Here is a 21,246-nt window from a genome sequence, read left to right on the forward strand (position 1 = left end):
AAAAATAAAATTCTTTTTGTTCCTTGTACTGGAAAAGAAAGAAGAAAAGAGAAATTAAGAAGAAAAAAAACAAAATATAAGAATTTTTCGAAATTTTGAACAATACCTTTGAAATTAAGAGTTGAACGTCTCTACATTTGACGTTTGTTTCTTTGTTTTTCTGAATTTTTTTTTTTTTTTTTTTTTTTATCTTATCAAAAAAATCAAAAAATTTAATGCAATTAGGCTAAAGAGTTAGATTTTATATTTAAAATGATTAAATTTATTAGTCCAAAATTAATTGTAGGCCCAAATAAATCCGGAAAAAGAACAAATTAACACAATTTAGTAGAATTGGTCGGATCGTAAGATCCTATGCGATTCTACAATCCTACTTCAGATTCTACAGATACTAGTGAAATTCTACTTCCCAAAGATTTTGGATAGGATCGGAATCGGGATCGTTTTTGCAATGTGGGATCGTAGAATTGTAAGATTCAAAAATCCAGGATTGGGATTTTAACAACTATGCTTACAGTTTGACAAATTGTCGAACATTAGTAGGTATAAAACATCCTACATGGTCTGAGTTTTCTTTTCTACGCACTAAAGTTAAATATCACTCTTTCCTGAAAATAGAGCGTGCACGGTATGTATGCATATAAAGAGTTTGCACAGTACGTATGCATAAATAGTATTCACTTATGGGAAATATAAGTGTTCATAACCATATATTTCAAATCACAAGGTTTGGACAAATCCAAAATGCAAGGTCACAGTTTTGACATATTGTCAAACACTAGTAGGTATTGTGTGAACAGATTGTACTGCAGCACTAATGGCCCAAGACTTGTGCTAACCTCTCCAAAGATTTGTTTGGTTCTGCCAAGAACAATTACTAATCTTTTCAATGGATAGTCTACTAAATTAACAAAATGGTAAATTCACTTTAATTGAAGGGCCCCTTCTTCAGTGTACGGTGTTTTGGAAGGGAGGAATGGAGTATAGTATGAGTGGAGTTTTCATCTCACCAATTGTATACTAAATATTTGTTGTTACTATATATATATATATATATATATATGCAGGTCAAGAGAGCTTTAAAAGGTTAGTTAGGTAACTTCTATTAAATTTCGGGAATAAATGCATCTCTTCAATTTGTGGTTTCCTGCATCTCAGTTAGTTTTCATCTCACAAATTGAATACTAAAATATTTGGTTGATGTATATATGCAGGTCAAGAGAGCCTCAAAGGGTAACTTTACTTGGCTCTTCGGAATAAATGCAGCTCTTATCAATATGCGGTTTCCTGCATTTTGGTTTTTTATTTTTCATTCAAAACCTGAGTTCTTCCCTACTGCTCAATATGCATCGTCTTATAACACATTTGAAGCAATAAAAGCCAAAATAAATGTTCAAATCATCATAAATGATATTATGAGAAGAAAGAACACTGACCCATTCGAGCCTTCTGGTTTTGGGTCCAACAAAGCACTATATTTGAGGTATGGAGATTCACTAGCAGGAGATGAGGAAGGAATTTCGAATGGTGGAACTTTATCAACATTTTTAGAACCAAAACTAAACAAGGGAGGAGGAACACTTGCTTTTTTTAATGGAACAATTTTATCAACTCCTGAAGTTGATTGTGGAGTAAGCAAAGTTTGCTGGAGAGTCGAGCTGCGAGCAGCAGTAAGGGGGAAGGTAAAGACGAAGCTTTTCTCGCCCGCCACAGACCCATTATTAGTCTCCAAACCAGTTCTTTGGCTGAATTCAGAACCTGCAGGAGGCTTGAATTCACATGAAGCTGATTTTTTGTCTGCTGCTTCGGTTTCAGTACCAACGGCCTCGCTTTCCACAACAGATGTCTTCAGTTTTTCTCTCCCTTTCAATGGTCTAGAGGTGCCACTGCCACCATTAGAATGTACATCATAATCCAGCTCCAGAGAATCCTTCATAAAAGAACTGTAAAATTAGATTTTGTAGCACATTCAGAAGAACATTAAATAGAACAAGGAATAAATATTACACATCAAATAATACAGTCTTCTCTAAATCAAACCAAGAAAAACAGCCGACAGACTTGGAAGACATTGCCATTTGAAGGCATCAGCAAGGACTAGAAAGCCAGTCATATGCTGACTAACTCAGGTGACAGCATTATCAACCCAGCCACATTTCACATCCTTTTTAGAAACGAGGAAACTTTTTTTTTCAGACTACAGCAACTCCAACAGATAGAAAGGACCAACCAAATAGTCAATGGAACCTCAATTACATGTAAACAAAGTGTAAGGGTGAGAAACAAGGACTACAGAAATCATAAAAATTTATAAGTAAAAAATAAGTACATTAGAACTGCAAGCCAAGTAGAAGACTAAGACAGAAAATTGTCCAAGGGGAACTATAAGAGTACATGACCAACAAACCTCATGCGCACTCATCTGAAAAGCCCGTTTCTTTTGTGGAGGTAAGGCACAAAATTTGCAGTTGCAGGACCTGTATTTTTAAAACTGGGTACAGCATCTTTAACTGGAACTGTAGCATCCACAATATTTACTGTAGGAGTTCACATGTCAGAAGGAATGCGCAATGCTTTTGGGTCATTTTCTTCAATTTTGTCTTGCTTTTGAGAAGAAGAGTCCCGAGCATCAGGTAAACTGGTGGTGTGTGAATCCTCCAACTTACGATCATCTATGGCATTTTGAAGAAACCTTGATGCATCAACATCTTCCGGGCTTCTAAAAGCCTTTCCACTTGGTTTCAACTTAGTGGGTGATTTATCCCTTTCAGCAGCTAGCCTGGCCTCGGATGATTTCTCCTTCGGGCTCAACTTTTCAAGCTGCTGCAATATTTTTGTAGCCATCTCAGTAGATTTAGAAGGAACATGGGTAAAACTTGTACTACGAATACTGTTATCCCCATATTCTCCTAGCATTGTTGAAACTTTATGATTAGGTTCATCCACTAAAAGCAGTTTTTTTGTTGACCATGAAGGACGTTCAGCCGTATCAGAACTGACTCCCACTGGACCTCCGGACACTGGTATACTCAGATTCCTAGGATAGAGAAGATTAGTCTTTTGTCGAATTCTGCGTATGGGACCAACAGATCCAATATCATTATCTAAGACAACTTCTACGCTTATGTGCCTGCATAACATATATAATTAAAAAAGAATTAATGATATAATAATGTTGAGATCTGTTGGTCCCACACATACCACTTGTTTAGATCCAACGTATCCATCTTGCTCCCATGCATACTGAGATGATGACGATGGTTCACCAAAACCATCACTTATTGACTTGACACCCTGGGATTTGAGCAAAATATTAGAAAATTTCTAATATAGGGCAAGCAATAGAAGGATTGCTGGAGAAAATAAACCTTTTGGTTAGCAGTGGAATAAACCCTGGAATACGGTGTCCGCGCCATATCGTATATTGCAGATCTGCCACGAGACCTTGGGGTGATAAACCCATTTTCAGTGACCCCAAGACGTAAAGCAGATTTTGGAGCCAGAGACATGATGGATGATTTTGGAGAAAATTGTATATTATTTAGCAAAGTTGCATCTTCCCTTGGTGCTTGACTGCGCAAAGCTAACGTTGGCGTTGTTGCTTTTGAAGGCCTACTTCCCATGTAAGCTTTTGCAAGCTCAGCAGGTGAAGCAACATCCTCTTCAAGGACCTGAAGACATTTTAATCTCATAAATGTGAAAAATAGTGCCATTACTGGCAAAATATATTTACCATTATTAGAATGCATGCAAAACTGAGGAACTGCTCACTAAAGTATCAATCAAAATTACAAAAAAGTGAGCGTCTCATCTTACTCTTGAACTGACAATAGGAGTAGAAAGGCCTCCGTGTAATCGACAGTTCTCAGTCCCAGTTTTTAGCATTGGACTATTTGCAAATTCGCCCTTCCTCTCAAAAGCAGATGGTGGCTTTGGAAGATTTGCTTCAGTCTTTCTGTTCTCGTTCCCCACAGGTAAATCAACAGATCTTGAATGCAACACTTCTGTCAAACGATCAATCTCAGATCTGTACATAACGATTCATATCAGAAATAGTGCAGAAATTCACACAGACATGCAGACATTGAGACCTTCGATTGTTAGAAGCAAACATTAACAGCCATCAAATTCATAAATCTAGTTAAGAGCTCAAGGAAAATGACAAGCTGCCCAAAGGAATACAACAGGTTCAAGGGTTAATTAATTGTCAGGGAACAGATTAGCTATAATAAAATAGAAATGTTCGAGACGGCAATATTACATAATCCTTGATTACCAGGAAAAAAGAATACATAATCCTTATCTGCTATTCATGCTTGCAATTTGGTGAGTACGCGCGGGGGGGGGGGGGGGGGGGGGTGGGGGGGGTGGGGAATGGGTGGGGGGGTTCTCCAACTTTGAAGGTAGCAAACTGAAGACTGAAGACTACAGAATATAACTCCCTTTGGTTCATTTTCAATTCCAACACTTTCAATACTCGCTATTTCATGGGTCCAATACCCATTCCAATAGGTTCAGCACAGTTGGATGGCATACCTAATACTAGGTAGAGAGATTGCAGCCCACAAAATGGTCCAGGTATAAACATAAAACGCACAAGTGCATGAACAAGCAGAAACATTTTGTCTACACAAAATTGGGAAAATATCACATTATAGATAGCTTATCTAAACCATGAGTTGGAAACTGTGAACATGCCACAAGTGCATGTGCACGTGTGCAATATATAGCAGCACCAAGTATACAATCAGTTCTTGACCATGTTAAAAAACCATTAGGCGTCAATTCAAAACTCCACATTGTTCAAAAGACAGGTAGAACCATACTTGAAGTAAGACGTTCCAATAAAAAGTCACATTTTTATGTATATATGTACATACAAATACAGATGGACACAAAAGCACACAAGAAAAAGGTATACTGAATATCCAGCAAATAAAGAAGTACATGGTAAATATCTTCTGCCTTAACATTTCCTCAAGTTCAGAAATTCTGCTACTGTTATTACTTAAATTGCCACCATTGTTTACGGCTGATTCTTGAGCCCCAAGAGGATTCTTCACACAAAAATTGTACAAATCAGATATATATCAGAACAATAAGAGTATGATAATATCGTATCAGACAAAACAAAACTATTGCACAAAAAAGAGGCGCTACAAATCCTTGGTTGTTGCACATAAATGGCATGGAAGCAAACATCCATCAACAAATGACAAGAACACCTAAGGGCCTTTTTGTAGCACAAATAGTTTGCCCTTATACCTTATTAAATAAACTTAAGAGGAACCATATCCAACGTCCAAGATTCACATGTCAAATGTTGGAGAGTAGTCCAAGAACAGTCCTCGGGGTATTGAAAAATACACATTTATTAGAGATAAGAAGACATCCAATATTTGTCAAATATAAGTCCACAAATATCCCAGAAGAATAGTTCTCTAGCGAAGAATGTCCAAGAAGCTTACTTAGAAACATCAAATGAATATTAAGAACTAAGTTAAGGTCATAAAATACGCAAGACTTGCAACTCGAATTTATGAAGAATGTGTATAAATATATATATAATGGAAATGGGGTGTAAACAAAACTAAATGAATAACAAATCAATTATTTATACAATTATAAACATGCTTAATAACAAGAAAGTAGAATTACATAGATAGAAATACCCACACCAAAACAATTGCCTCGAAGGTAGCACCAGAGCGTAAAAATTCAAACTACTTAACTCACCTGAAGCGTGTCCCTTGATTCTTGGTTTGGCCCTGGTTACATCATAAATTACAATACATAAGTTTGAAATCATAGAAATAATACTTTGCATTTAAATCATGAGCGATATATAACCCAAAGGCCAATCAGTATATTGAGCTAATGAACAGTGACAAAAGAGTCTAAAAGAAATACAAGAACTAGCAACTTATTAAGAAGTAAAAGCAAAATACTTATCAAAAATATGAAATAAAAGCAATGATTGCTTAAGGAATGAAGTCACACAAACACACACAAAACAAGAATGATTCCATATCAAGATCATTATTAAGTATGATACAGATCAGATACTATGACAGAATGACAATAGAAAACACTCTTTAAATAAGGGGGAAAATGAGATCCTTTCAATCCTTAAAAGTAAATTACATTAATCAGATATGCAATTTCACAAGTTTCCCCAAGAGTTAACAATCAAGTTAAATACATTTTTTGTAAAGTTCCTAGCAAATGTCATTGGCAAATTTCAGTAACATATTATAAGCAATATATATTATGTTTGTACCAAACAGAAAATTAATTATCAGCCAGCAGATGTATATAAATGTATAATGACTTTTCAGGAAGAAAAAAATAGCGACTGCTATTACCGTACATCATCTATGTACACCATGGTTTTCTGCCACTGCCAGTATATAAGAGTTGCATCCTATAGGGAAATATACACACGTGACAGAGTGGTCAAAACAAACAAATGGTTGAACCATGTATTTGCTTTGCAAATTTTGCACAATTAGCAACACCAGTTTAATATATATTTTCTAAAAAGAATTCTAGAATATAATCACGTGCTATGTTACATGAACTCTCATGTTCCCTCCAATGTACCCCTGTCAATATAATACTCCACATTTATACGTACAAAAATGTGTCCTACAAACAAGCTGAGATGGGACAATCTATTCCTCTACAAATGTCTTTCCATGGGAGAGACTGAGAGATAGAAAACACTTCTCTTCTATCAAATTTGAGCCTTATTACAAACAAGCCAGTAGCCTAGCGGTACCAAACCCCTACTTCCCAAAGGTAGGTCAGAGGTTCAAACCTCAGTGAAAGCATATGTGTGTGAGTACCAACTAAGAAAGAAAGAAAAAAATTGAGCCTTATTCTTCTTTTTATTCATATACTTACCTAAATTTAGGATGCATTTTCGGTGTAGCCCTCATATCCTATGAATTGGAATTATCTTCCAAAAAGAATTCTAGAATAAAATCACATGCTATGTTACATTAACTCTCATGTTCCCTCCAAGGTACCCGTGTCAATAAAATACTCCACAGTTATCAGTACAAAAAATGTGTCCTACAAACAAGCCCAAATGGGAAATTCTACTCCTCGACATATGTCTTCCCATGTGAGAGGTAGGAAACACTTCACTTCTATCAAATTTGAGACCTTTCTTCTTGTAGACACTAAAATTCTAGTGGGCTTTGGTTTTGACAAATGGACCCATGAAATATGGGCTTAATGTTTAATTAAGTTATTTAATTGGCCCAAACTTGGTCCACTTAAATTATTCAATTAGCCCAGCCCAGATGATTAAATAAAAAGATAATTATTCCTAATAAAATAAATTTGGAATAATTATATTTAAGGATAATTATCATAACATAACTGGCCCGGCCAGTTATGATTTTATCCTTATCAGGAGATGACACGTGTCATCATCCTATTAATCCAAGAAGCCTATAAATAGAGGCCTGAAGGAAAAAGGAAGGGGGACACAAATTCAGAATTCAGAAGTCCAGAAATCCAGAGACTCAGACGTCAAGGACACAAATTCAGAATTCAGAGATCCAGAATTCTAGAGAGAACTCTCATCCCCAACATCCAAACACAAAGGCGAAGAACATCAAGCACATCCAAAGTTGTGCCGTTCTTCATCCAAATTCCACAAACACATCAAATCGTGCCGTTCTTCATCAAATTCCACGATGATTCAAGATCAAACTCGTGCAACCCTTGGATCCAACCAACCAAAAAGGAGATCGAATCAGAGGACCTTTCTTTTTGTAAAGAATATTACAAAGGATTGTACTCCATCTTTATAAATTAATAAAATATTATATTTGCTTCCTATTTTGTTTCTTATTTGCAGACAACAAAATTTGTGTGTACACTTCTTTTTACTCATACGCATACCTAACTTAAGGACGCATTTTAGGTGGAGCCCTCATATCCTAAGGATAGGAATTCAAAAACAAATCTGCATCAGATACATGTGCCCAAGTCCATGTAACATATAACACTAGAGGATTTCCATTGCGATTACCTTTAAACAAAGGGAGACAGTTGAAACCGCCAAGTAATTTTTTTCCAAATCTACAGCCTGTACATGGCTCCACATGCTATAATAAAATTCCCTTCTGTTTTCTAAACCAAACTCAAAAGATTATTTATTTTATGAAATTGCAGCATTGAATTCTCTAATTCCCAAATCAAATTTTGAAAACAGGTGGAAAGATGTTATTTATAAAGATTACTAGCTAAGGAAATCAATCACAAGGTGAAGAGAAAACTGTGTTGGAGTATGGATGTATAGATCGTCAGCGGCAGTCTTCAAGAAAAAAAAAACTTGGCAAAAGTCTAGATTCGAATAAACTAAGGGATTCTATTGAGTTAGAATTTGTAAAATAGGATTTTAACCTCTCTTCTGGAGGGATTAATTTGCTCGGCCCAAGCTCCGGTGTTTTTCCCTATACGGTTTTCCACATAAATCATCTATCTTTGTGTATTGTTTTTGTTTAGTTAAATCCTACTCTCTCTAGCCTTAAACTAATGAGTAAATCCTATTCTCTATATAATATGATTTTTATTGACACATTGAAATATAACTATTAAATTCACATATTAGTTAACAGTAGTAGTTAGGAATGTTTCACGCTTTCAGTCGAGCTGAGGCTGTGCGCACTCTACATATCAGAGCCTGGGGTAAATATCCTCTCCTTCGACAAGTATCAAGCATATAAAATTATACATCCTTCAATTGGTATCAGAGTGTATCAATTGTAGATGGTTCAACGTGGACGTAATGGAACTGGAGGTCATCTAACCTACTACACAGCATAACAGCCATTAAGGTGATGTAATTGCCCCGTAGTGGTCTATAACAAAAACATTTTAAGCCTGATCTTTCAAATTTAATTTTTGGGGATTGGGATGATATCGGAACACCATATAACTATAAATCTACCCTCCAAAACAATAAGTTTACAATATATGAGGTACGAAAGTGTAAGCAATTTAAATGAAAATCAATAAAAATTAATCAAGTGTGGCTATATTTGAAGGTGCAGAGCAACAAAGATTCCAGTGGTTTTGAAAATTCCCACAGAATAATTACATGTACAACTCAATCATAAGGAATCCAGGAACATAAAAATAAAAAATAAAAATAAGCCCAGCAACCAAAAACACTAATTATACATCTGCAATCTAAATGATAAAATCATGGAAGGAAAAATTTTCGAAAATGGTAAAATGGAAAAACAAGAAATAGAATATGTCCATTTATAGAAGTTCCTCATTGACCTGCTCTACCATTTTGAGTATTGAACTAAAGCAGAATATATGCCCTCCCCCCTATTTACAACACACTTCCTGAAACAAAACCCTGTACCTTAAAGAACATAACGCACTCGGAACCCTAGTCCCTCACAACTGAAAATTTTTGCCGAAATTCCTAGCAGAAATAATTTCTCATTAATTTTAAACTACAATGCCATATAAGTGCCGACCTAAACAAAACAATGTCTTTCCACACCTTTACAGCAAATTCCAAATCAAAGAAATCCAATAAACCCTATAACAAAAAGCACCCAATTATAGAAACCCTAATGCCTCAACGACCTCTAAAAAATGTTGCAAACTCGAATAAAATGATCTCAAAAACAGTAAACAAAATAAAAAAAAAAAAACAGAAACAATACACAGAAAAGATGTTCATAAAGGTAGCTTCCTGATTGATCTAGAGAGCAATATGATTTTATCAAAACTACCCAAAATTCGAACAAAAGGTCATTCTACCTAATAACAACTCAATTCCGCAATCAATTAACCTTGAAATATTGAAAAATCTGAAAGAGCAAATTAATACACAAAACACACACAAACATGTGCATATACATAAGAATCGAACCTGGTGAGGGTGGGGAGGAGGGAGGAGGCGCTTGCGGAACACGGAGGAGAAGAACATTTGAGCGCTAGCGGAAATAAGTTTGGAGGCTGGGTCGACAAGTTTCGAGAGCCAACCGTCTCTAGGGTTTCCGAGGGCGGTCGGCGGCCGATTGTACGGTGTCGTCTGGGGTCTCCGTAACGGCTTTTTCCGGAACTTGCCACCCGTTTCTCCGCCACCTCTGTAGGAGGAAGTTCCTTCCCCTGCCGCCACCATGGAAAGCCGAGCAATGAATCCTAGAGAGAGAAAGTGCACGGTGGGGAGAGAGAAAGAAGACAAGGCACTGCAAAATAGGGTTTTAATTGTACACGCAGACACAGAAAGCGAAATAGAAAATTGTCAAAAAAATAACACAAAATGAGGAGTGTTTAGAGAGACAGAAATGATATTTGAGAGAGACATTGAATTTAATTTTCAAGTGAACTGTTTATTTGAATATTTTTAGTTGCTTCGGAGAGAGGCTATAGTAACAAGAAAACCATATTAAAGAATAACAGGCAAACCCTCACCACAAATTTTACTGAAAAGTGAATTTTCACTTCAAATCAACGTAAAAAGCGTACCTTTCTGTCAGACGTGTGGGTCTGATTATACTGTCGTGCTCGCACTTTACCATTCATGATGTGTTTTATTAGAAAACTTCCAAATTAATTAGTACACACACACCACTCGCAATAAATAGTTCAAGGTATCTGTCTGGCTAAAAGGACATACAAATAAGATTATCTAGACAATTTGAAATCCAAATAGTTGTAAATATTTCAAATCCTAATAAAAAATTCGACATGCCAAATATTACAAATTCACATAATTATTAGAAGCTTTAAAGGGGAGTAAGCCTGCTGCCATGCGCCAAAAGCAAAATAACACACTTCCAAAGCACATCTGAATTGAGTTGTTTTTGCTTCATAATTTTTTAATTTCCGTACTTCTTTCCAAATTTGTGCTTCAAAAAATATACATTTCCGAAATAGCACCACCAAATGCATGCTCCTGAATTATCAAAAGCTCATTTTCTATTAGTTAGGAATGAAAATATTCGTTCATTTCGGACTCCATTCACAAGGCATCAAGTCCCAATTACTTGGGATTGGCTACGTGAATCCTTTCACCAAACTACTTTATCTAGGGCCATATTTTCCACTAAAGCATAATGTCATGATGGGCAGGTTCCACACCCAAAAGGACCAGTGACACTTGGGGAATTCTCAAACCCATTTAAGAAGCTCAGGACAACTCAATGCACACCAGACATGGGACTCTTGGAACAAGTCTGTGTATCCATGACAATAAGCTATCATTTTATGCTACTGCCCTGACCTGCATTCTACTCTTCTGTTTCCCTCCTTTTCCTTATAGCTCACTTGATTTGAACCAGGTGAATCTTTCTCGTAGGCTTACTTGCTCATCTTCAGGGCACATGGTTCAGCCATCTTAAATATCTTTTTGTCATCTTGTTCTCGATTGTCCTCCTCTAGCATCCTAGAAGTATTGCCTTATAATTATACTAATTTATATATATATATATATATATATATATTTCACATGATACTCTTGATTTGCAGAATTCTGCATTGTCAAGAGCACTTGGCCTTGTCAGCCAACTTGAAAGTTTTTTAACCTAACCAGTGCTCTATGACCACATTATCATTAATCATTATGAGAGAGAGAAATGTATGAGTGAATGTCAGTCGGCTAAGCCAAGTGGGCTGACTCCTATACAAGTACATATAATCATAGAAAAGAGAGTAAGAAGGTACAGAAGTGCCTCTTAATAATACCCAGTAGATGAAGTGCCTCTTAACAATACCCAGTAGATTAAAAATATATATATTCCTATCACTCCCACTCAATCATATGCACAGCCTGTTACAAGAAGTTGTAATCTGTTTCTTTTATAACCATATCACTCAAAATTTGGCAATCAATCTCAATATACTTCGTGTCTACATGAGTGATCAAATACTGGGTTACTAGCAGTGTGTATAGCTACCAACATCTTCGAAGGCTTTCTATTGGAATCCCCCATCTCCTCTAACAGTGATCTTATGCAGAATATTTCACATGCTGCATGAGCCATTGCCATGTATGCTTCTGCACTTACCGAGCCACTACACTGCTTCTTACTTTGCCAAGTACATCACCTGTCCAGTCAATTATCTGTGAAGGCATATTAAGGTTGTCAGATAATTTGAACACTAATTCATAATGCAGAGCTCTAGTTAAGTATCTCGAGATGAGACACAGCATCAGTCTGCATACCTTGACTCGTTACTCCAACTGCAAAACAATCTATAGCGCAGTTACAGTCATATATTCAACTTTATCCACAAGTTTTCTATATTATCCAGGAACCTCACAGCTTCAACCCTTGTCTATGCTAAACTCGGTACTAAAATCCATCATGGTGTCAGAAAAGAGTTGGCACCAAACACCCGTATCAGCAAGAAGATCCAATGATCCCTAACATATTTCCTTTGAGAAAGAGAAATATCTTTCCTGGATCCAGCTATTTCAATACACAGATAATAACCTAGTTTTCCCAAATCCCTCATGTGGAAGTGCTTACTCAAGCAAATCTCCAAGTTTCTAATGCCATCAACATCACTTCCATAACCACAATATCATCTGACCACAAGGACTACAGTTTCATTGGAACCAGTTCGACAAAAAATTAATGCTCTTCAATCCATTTGCTGATGCCACCAGATTGAATTTATCAAACCACTCCATTGTGAGATTCTTTGAGACAATACATTGCCTTTTCGGCCTTTAATCTTGTGGAAGTCCTCCTGAGCTAGGTTGTTAGGATCAGGATTCTACATAGGATCGTTGGGGACTTCGTAGAATCGGATTGAGAATCATAAGATTCTACCAAACTAGTAAAAAAACAATTTAATCTAACTTCTTAAACAACTATATGTCTAAAACATAGCAAGAATAATTCTAAAACACAAAAAATGTATAAAAGTACCACTTCAAAGTCCAAATATAGAACGCAGCTCAAAGGGTAGATCATGAAGACCCCACTGAGTAACATACTAAGTTACTAACAGAATCGTGCGATTCCACGATTCTACCATGATTCTACCTAATGCATGACTTTGTTGCGATTTGAAACGATTTTGGGGCCTGGGGTCATAGAATTGTGCAATTCTACGACCCAGAATCGCAATTTTAACAAACTTGCTCTAAAAATTTTAATCACGTCTTTCAACTCCTCTTGAATGCAAACAAGAGGAGTTGTGGAGGGGGGTGTGGAGCAAAGATGTTTCTTATTATCTCTACATTGTTCCATTAGTCTCCTTAAAATTTATTAGCTTCCACAGTTGACCATCTCAACATAGATCCAAATTGATTTTTTTGACACTATTCTCATTTTTTAGTTGTTTAATCACCTTTTTCAATATCTTATGAATAACTCATTAATACATACCGCAATAATTTAGTAACTCCATATATTCCTCTAAATGAAAAGAACTTGCATTAAAGGAAAGAAACACCGTACAAGAGAAAGAGAGGGAAGGCGTATCTTCACAATAAATGGAAAAGAATCATTTCTCAAGAAAGATACCTTCACAAAATGGAAAAGAACAATTTCCAATATGAGGATAACAAGAAAAGGAAGGCCTGAATAGAACATAGAATAGAAAAACCAAAATTCACGGTCACAAATTTTTTTGACCTCACACATAGGGCCCCAAATTTACTAGTATGCAATGCTCCTGTGGAAGTATCTACTCGTTACAGAATCTCAGGTGTCAAAGTGTGGATTTCATATAGTTAAAAAAAAGGAGGACGTGCTATATCCGAAACATACGAAATATGGTAAATATCGTAAGGCAGATGTAGTAGGGGTTGCAAACCGGACGGTACACAACTCCATTTTGGAAGATATGGCACTCAAAGTTGTGGAGCTGGTCGTCTTTCATATCAAGCCAAGCCATTGAAGCAGTGTGTCAGGCTATCTTTTACAACATCGTACAAATATAAGTTTCTTTTAATTTAAATTTTAGTGATTTTTGTTACATTTCTTAATATCATTTACTACAAGTAACAGCCAATACATGAATTCTAAGTCATTGGTGTTATTAAATTTTAATAATTTATGTTTAATAATAAATTAATGAGTATAAATACAAATTTATAACATAAAATTTATAATATAATAAGAGGATAGCAAATGTGAATAATTATTTTTAGTTCAACTAGGAATTCTATATTTACACAATGTAATTAAGTTCTTTTTGTAATTATGAAACAATGAGGGCAGATATTTTAATTTTCTTTCAAAATTAGAATGTTGAAGGGCTTAAATGTAATGCCCAAAGACTACGATCATATCTGGGCAATCAGCACGTCTTGTAAAAATTAATTGAGCCTTCCCGAGCCTTGTCACCGCTAGTAAGAAACTCTAGCTTAAATGTTTTTCGCCTCAAGCCGACCACTCCGACAAAGTTTTCTGACGTCAACAACAAGGCAAATGACAGCTTCTTCTTCGTCGAGTCATGTGCAATTTTTACTCGCACCGAGATATCAACCACACTCGGTATCTCGACGGGCCTACTCCATTTCGACTCGGCCGAGTCGCCAAGACTAAACCAATTTTTCAAACCTTGGCTCAGAGCATTCCGCTGGACATGCGTTGATCTTAAAAGCAAGGAAGCAAGGGTGGCCAGGAATCAGGTTTGCAAACCTAAAGATCAAGGATGTCTCGGAGACTTGGACAACCAAATTTGGACATGTGGAATAAAGTTTCTGTAGTGATATACGGAATTTATTCAAAGATGATGCAGTCCCTTTGACTTGACTGGGTCCATGATAATTTGTTTAAATCTAAAAGTTTCTGGACTCTTAAAGTACCTCAACAGTCCTCATTGAATTGGAGACGTTTGCTCAACCTTATAGGTCTTGTTTGTCCTTTATTCACCGCCGAGTTGGCAATGACAAAGACATTTTGCAATTGCATGAATGTTGGCTTCCAATAGGTCCTTTGGATGAGAAGGTTGATTGCTCAATTATATCCAACTTCATGTGGGGGGATCAAGCCAAAGTCAGTGCCTTGATTCATCACAACCAATGGTGACTCCACTCTAGCTTCTTCACTCTTATCCCATCCTTTCAAAATTCTCAACAATGCCCATCCATTAATTCTCCCAACTGAGACTCAGTTTTTTGGCTTCTTTCCCCAAATGGTTAATTCAATTTTAAGCACAGTCTTAGTTCTATTGCCTCTACTTCTCCTTTAGTTCCTTGGTCACATCTTATTTGGTTTCATAAAAAATTGCCTTCTCATTCTTTTGTTTTATAGATGGAAGTCTTGTTTTTCTTTATCATCCTAACATAAGCTCTCTTTGCATATCCAATGCTAAGTCTCACTCACCCCTCTTTCCCGATTGCACATTTTCTGCATCTATTTGGAAGATTTACCAGCATACTTTTAAATTTATATTGGTCATTATGATTGGCCAGCTTCCGTCGAGTGGGCTTCTGTAATCTAGAAGCGTAAGTCCATCACATTTTACACTTTCAAGCTGTGTTTAGCCAGTTGAATATACTATATTTGGAGGGAAAGAAACAACCGTATCTTCAGGTGCAATCACTCTTCTTCAGTTGCTGTTTGGAAAACCCTCTTTGAAGTCATTCGTTGCCGCCACTTTCTTTCTTCCAAGATGAGGGACAACACAGTAAATAGATCTATTGCTGCTTCTTGGAGATTGCCAAGCTCAGTCTTCAACTCTTCTCTGTAGCTGCTGTTGCTGATGGCATGTCCCTACTGGTGCATTATTGTGTTGCTAGCTAAGGGCTGTTGTGTTGTCCCTGTGTAGGGCTTTAGCCCTTCTTTTTGCTAGGGTTGTCTCTTGTTTTTTTTTTAGGCTGCTTGTTGTGTGGGCTTTCCTTGGGCTGCCCTTTGTGTATTTCTCTTTTTTCTATCTATTTAATTCATTCATTCACCCAAAAAAAAAAACTTTTGAAATTGCATGAATGAACATGAAACTAATATCAATGCCAGAAGATTTTCAATGGTAACGGCAAACCATAAATCCAAGGATATAATTTACAAAGAAGTACAACAGGAATACATACCTTCATTGTACATGTGTGACATCATTGGATTTGATACTTTTGGTGCATCTCTATCCTGTTGCCATTGTCCCTCTGTTTTTGAGGAAATATATGGATGCTCTTGCTTGGCAGAAAAAGAGTCTGTCCGTCCAGGAAAGTCATTCATTCCTGTATTATGTGGCATTCCCTGATCAGACATATGCTGCATTTAGGAAGCAGCATATCGGTTATTGGAATCCGGATATGGTGCTGGCCTTTTCATCTGCTTTGTTTACTAAAAAATAAATATTTGATCAACCTAAAAACACAAGAGCCAAAATGATAAAGGCCCATTGATAATAAGTCACAACAAAGAAAGCAATGCGTGTCAATACTGTCAGTATCTATTAAATAGAAAAAAAAAATGGAACACATGCATTGCAATGGACATTAAACTTAAATTGTATCATGAATACCAATAGAAGTAAGCAATACACAAAAAAATAATTGTAACAGCATAAATAAAATTAGTTCAATCATATAACAACCAAAAAAGAACACCGAACAAAAGGGCCGTGATACCAATTAGAACAATTAGCAATTTAGGGTATTAATATGAAATCCCAGACATGAAATCTTCTTACTCTAAAGATCTTCATACCACTCTTGTAGCATACAAAAGCAGTTCAAGAAAAGCAATCACGAAAACAAAGTGACCCACCTGCAGACCACATTCTCCCTGTCTTAAAAGTCATTTCTTTTAATTCTTGGTAATCTAAATCAAACCCTAAAACGCACCGTGACACCCATAGAATAATTAGCAATTTAGGGTCTAAATATGAAATCCCAGACATGAAATCTTCTAACTCTAAAGATCTTCAAACCACTTGTAGCATACAGATGCTGTTCATGGAAAGAAAAAAAAAACAAAAAATCAAGAAAACAAAGTCATCCGCCATCAGACCACATTCTCTATATCTTAAAGTCATTTCTTTTCATTCTTGGTAATCTAATTCAAACCCTAAAAGGTGAAAATAGTGTTTGGGTATATATAATGTTTTTAGCTTGGTTCACAGTCAGAGATTTTGTTACTACATATAAGTCAATAAATATGAGATTTAATAAATAAAAAGGAACATTAAAATTTATTAAATCTCATATTTATTGACTTATTTGTAGTAACAAAATCTCTGACTGTGAACCAAGCTAAAAACATTATATATTCCCAAACACTATTTTAACTACAAGTCATAAAACTTCCCCGAGAATTTTAAAATTCACCAAATCTAATAGGATATATTTATGATCCAATCCAACAATTCAACAAATTTTATGTTGTTGAATTAATACCAGATTTAGTAGTTTGCCAGATATCACTAAAATCTTGGCATTTGGTGAAGTACCTATGTAAATACATGCATTCATCGTGTAATATCACTGTTGCAGGGAAGTTTTTCTCATGTTCGAGACAGAATTATTATTTTTATATAATAAACCAGATCTGGAGAGAGCAGCAGCATAAAACACTACAACTATAAGACAATGCTAAGCATAGGAAAATACCACTACAGCCAAAGAAATACAATGACACAATGGACAAAGTCATGCTTATAGCATTTTCATTACTATGCAAATTCCAAGTCAAAACACCGGTGTGCCACCACCAAAACATTTAGGAAAAGAAAAGAATACGATAAGAATAAAGCAATCCCCAGTTTACATTCATCATCAAATCCTTCTACTGAGTAACTGGTAGTGAAAGTCAATGGAGTTTTCCAATCATCCGCGGAATGCTTAATGAAACGTGAGAGAGATTTGAATTTTCGGGATATACTGGTATGCATTTCATTACAGCATCATAAAATGATGGTGACACAACACCAATTTCATCTAACGAATTATGTCCTAGCTTTCTTCAATTTTATGTACAATGAAGAGAGAGATGCTATAAGAGAACTCGGTCAGAAGGGGAAGGTCCTCTGGAGTTCCTAGTTCCAACCTTATAAGTTTTACAACTTAGTTCATCCAATCACAACAAGGATAAAACCGATTGGGAACCATAACTACAATGAAAAATACCTCCTAATAACATTTACAAGTACATATTAGGCAAAGAGAAATCCCAGTATTGTTGGCCATTTGAGCCACGTATTTGCTCACAGTTCCAGCTTTCATTGAAGGTTTCCTACCTGCAGTATTCTGGAAATCATAATGAGCCTCAATGTTAAGAGTGACGAGGTACAGCTCTTCTTAAATCTCAAAAAGGACAAGAAAATATCTTCAAAAAAAAAAAACACGAATATGATGATGTTCAAGATGCTACTGGAGTCAAATAACCATTTTTCCATCTGTTTCCTATCTCACTTAAACTTGTACTGTAGTGCTTTAGGTAGCATTTTTCAGGTTTTAAATTCAACCATTTTTTATCCTCTTCTTCGTTTTTTTTAGATGATGGATTCATGCCTATTTCATGGAACACCCCACAATTCTGTTCGCGAGAGTAAGGGAGGGAGTTGTCCTGTGCTGCCTTGAGTCCCAAAAATTCACATCTATTATCTCCCAAAATATCAAGCAGAAAGAACAACAAACAGCAATTAAGAAGAGAGTTTGATCTGTGAAAGTATAACTAACATTTACATTCTGGAGGTAGTTACCATCGCTAGGAAGCAAAAAAAGTATAAGAAACAAATGAGTCCAGAAAACAGACACATAATATCCCACCCACACAGATAGTTGCGAAATGCAAGAAAATTATGTCTAAAAAGGTTTGACGTGGAAATGTAGCGCATCAGCACAAGCAAATATAAGTAGGTTTGGGAAAGAAAAAAATAATAATAAGGTAGCATCTAGGAAGCACCGACACGGCTACCATAGTCGGCGTACCAGTGTCGGACACGTGTCCGACACGGACACTCGTGTCAGAGGCTCGGACACGTGTCCGACACGGACACTCGTGTCAGAGGCTCGGACACGTGTCCGACACTCTCACATCGCGTCCTGTATTTTTTAATTAATCGGACACGGCCGGACACCGATTGGACACACTGGAAGAGTCGCCGGACACGATCGGACACGCCTGAAGACACGCCGGAGACTTTTCTTTCTTTTTAAAATAGAGAGGAAGAAGATGAAGAGGCAGCCAGAGAGAAAAAAAGATAAAGAGAAACCAGCCAAACTACTGTGGAGAAGATCAGAATCTCAAAAAAATGAAGATCGGCCAGCACAGAATGAAGATCGGCCAGCACAGAGAGAGAGAGAAGCGCAGATCGGCACAGAGAGAGAGAGAGAAAGAGAAGCGCAGAGATAAATGATGATGGTGACGTGGAAAAAGGAACGGAGGATATCAGATTAAAGATAATTACAAATCTTATCTTTACATGTTTGGCCACAAGGGCTATGTTATCCATTGTTGGATATAAAGAGTTATTGTATTATATATATATATATATATATATATATATAGAAAGAAGGATTTTGTTTTTGTTTATGGATACAAAGAGTTGCTATATATTATATATATGTTTCTATTGGATCTTTATGAACCTATATTACATGTATTATATTTATTAATATAAAATTTTAAGTAAAAATTAATTAATTAATATATATTAAAATTATATTATAATTTTATTACCGTATCCTAACCGTGTCGGTGTCCTATTTTTTAAAAATTTGCCGTATCGCCGTATTCGTGTCGTGTCGTACCCGTATTTTGTGTCGGTGTCCGTGCTTCATAGGGTAGCATTGATTGATATTTTAAGTAAGGGGAATGCGGGTAATACCATAGTGAAAAAAATGACTATAATTGAAGACGCATGATGCAGGCCTAATTCTACAATTATGTTGTACACCTTGAACATTATTATAAAGCATTTAAATATAACAAAACATGCTTAAATAAGTAGACCTCACTTCTTTTTTCTGAGTTTAAAAAAAATATATATATATATATATATATATATATATATATATATATATATATTTAAAGAAGTGGTCAACCTCTTTTGAGTTAGGTCAAGAGTTTCGATTATGATAATATGACCAGATATCACACCTTGCCTACAACCATTCAGGCCCAAACTTTTAACTTCAAGGAAAGGACTGATGCATCAGCTGCAACTTATGTCAGTGGAACAATCGATGGTTGGGGGCCTGAGGCTACCTTGCCCAAATTTTTTTTTTTTTTTTTTATAAGTAAGAATATATTAAAAACGCTCAAAAGGGGAGCGAAACCCAAAGAAACAAAAGGGCCACAAGGCGCCTTAAACCTTCAGAGAGGCCAAAAATACAATAATCTCATCAATAGATCTATAATCTCTCCCTGAAACCCAACAAAAAAGAGTGGAAATGATTGAGAACTTAAGCGAAGAAATAGATTTCTTCTTTCCATCAAAATATCTCCTATTTCGCTCGAGCCAAATGCACCACCAAATACAAAGGCGTAGCCCTCCAAGCATCCTGAATGAGAACCCTAACAGAGACGCCTCTCCAAGCCTCAATCAATCATCTGGAGAAATAGGGCATAACCCAATGGACCCCAAATAAACTAAGCATCAAGTCCCAACAGTCTCTGGCCATGCTACAGTGCAAAAAAAGGCGGTCAACTGTCTCCTCATCACACAAGCACAAATAACAATGATTGACTACCACCTGATTCCTCCTCCTCAAATTATTCTATGTTAAAATCTTGCCGAGGACAGAAGTCCAAGCGAAAAAGGCGACCTTAAGGGGGGCTTTAGATCGCCAAATAGACTTCCAAGGGAAAGGGCCAACAGAATCAACCGCAAGGCATCTGAAAAAGGACCTAACCTCGAAAAGACCCTGAGAGTTAAGATCCCAAAGCCAACAATCCGAAACCCCAACTGTGATTACCTTGCCCAAAATTAAAGGGCCCAAAGTATTTCAATTTGGTTATTTCAAATTGGCTGAGGTCTGAGTAGCCTACTTCATATCTGCTTGTGTGGAAATCAAAGTATTCATTTCTCCAACGGAAAAGCAGTAAATAGCAATACATAAGCAACATAAGTAAGAAGCATATGATATAATTATGCATAAGGAATAAGTTGATATCACCCATTGCTCTTTTCACCACATAGCAACAAAGCTAAATGAGTTAAAAAAAATTGTGGATTGTATAAAGGCGGAGAGCTTACATGATTTTATGAAGATCTGTCTAAGATAACTACTGGCAACTCCATCTTTAAGCATCAAAAGGAGCACAATGCAGACTGTGTTTGCCATAGGGATATTAG

General features: G+C 36.3%; 1 protein-coding gene across 11 annotated transcripts; it reads right to left on the reverse strand.

Annotated features, from left to right (window-relative positions):
- Positions 1 to 1,374: 1,374 nt before the first annotated feature.
- LOC132267284 (nuclear pore complex protein NUP1-like) lies at positions 1,375 to 19,411 on the reverse strand. Of its 11 annotated transcripts, none has more exons than XM_059768411.1 (9): positions 18,626 to 19,411; positions 16,037 to 18,193; positions 9,914 to 10,185; positions 5,737 to 5,768; positions 3,817 to 4,027; positions 3,369 to 3,671; positions 3,202 to 3,294; positions 2,408 to 3,037; positions 1,375 to 1,930 (listed from the first exon to the last, which is right to left on the reverse strand). In XM_059768411.1, the coding sequence occupies exons 2-8, from the start codon at positions 16,221 to 16,223 to the stop codon at positions 2,990 to 2,992; spliced, it is 1,146 nt and encodes a 381-aa protein (XP_059624394.1). In that variant the 5' UTR covers positions 16,224 to 18,193; positions 18,626 to 19,411; the 3' UTR covers positions 1,375 to 1,930; positions 2,408 to 2,989. The 11 variants fall into 11 exon arrangements, with proteins under 11 accessions (XP_059624394.1, XP_059624400.1, XP_059624395.1 ...); XM_059768417.1 differs by having other exon boundaries at positions 16,037 to 16,183; positions 18,097 to 19,411; XM_059768412.1 differs by having other exon boundaries at positions 16,037 to 16,217; positions 18,097 to 19,410.
- Between the last annotated feature and the right edge of the window lie 1,835 nt (positions 19,412 to 21,246).

This window comes from Cornus florida, unplaced genomic scaffold (assembly GCF_030987335.1).
Source record: "Cornus florida cultivar Cherokee Brave unplaced genomic scaffold, ASM3098733v1 CherokeeBrave_3.0.0_Hap2_Chr07, whole genome shotgun sequence".
Taxonomy (NCBI): Eukaryota; Viridiplantae; Streptophyta; class Magnoliopsida; order Cornales; family Cornaceae; genus Cornus; species Cornus florida.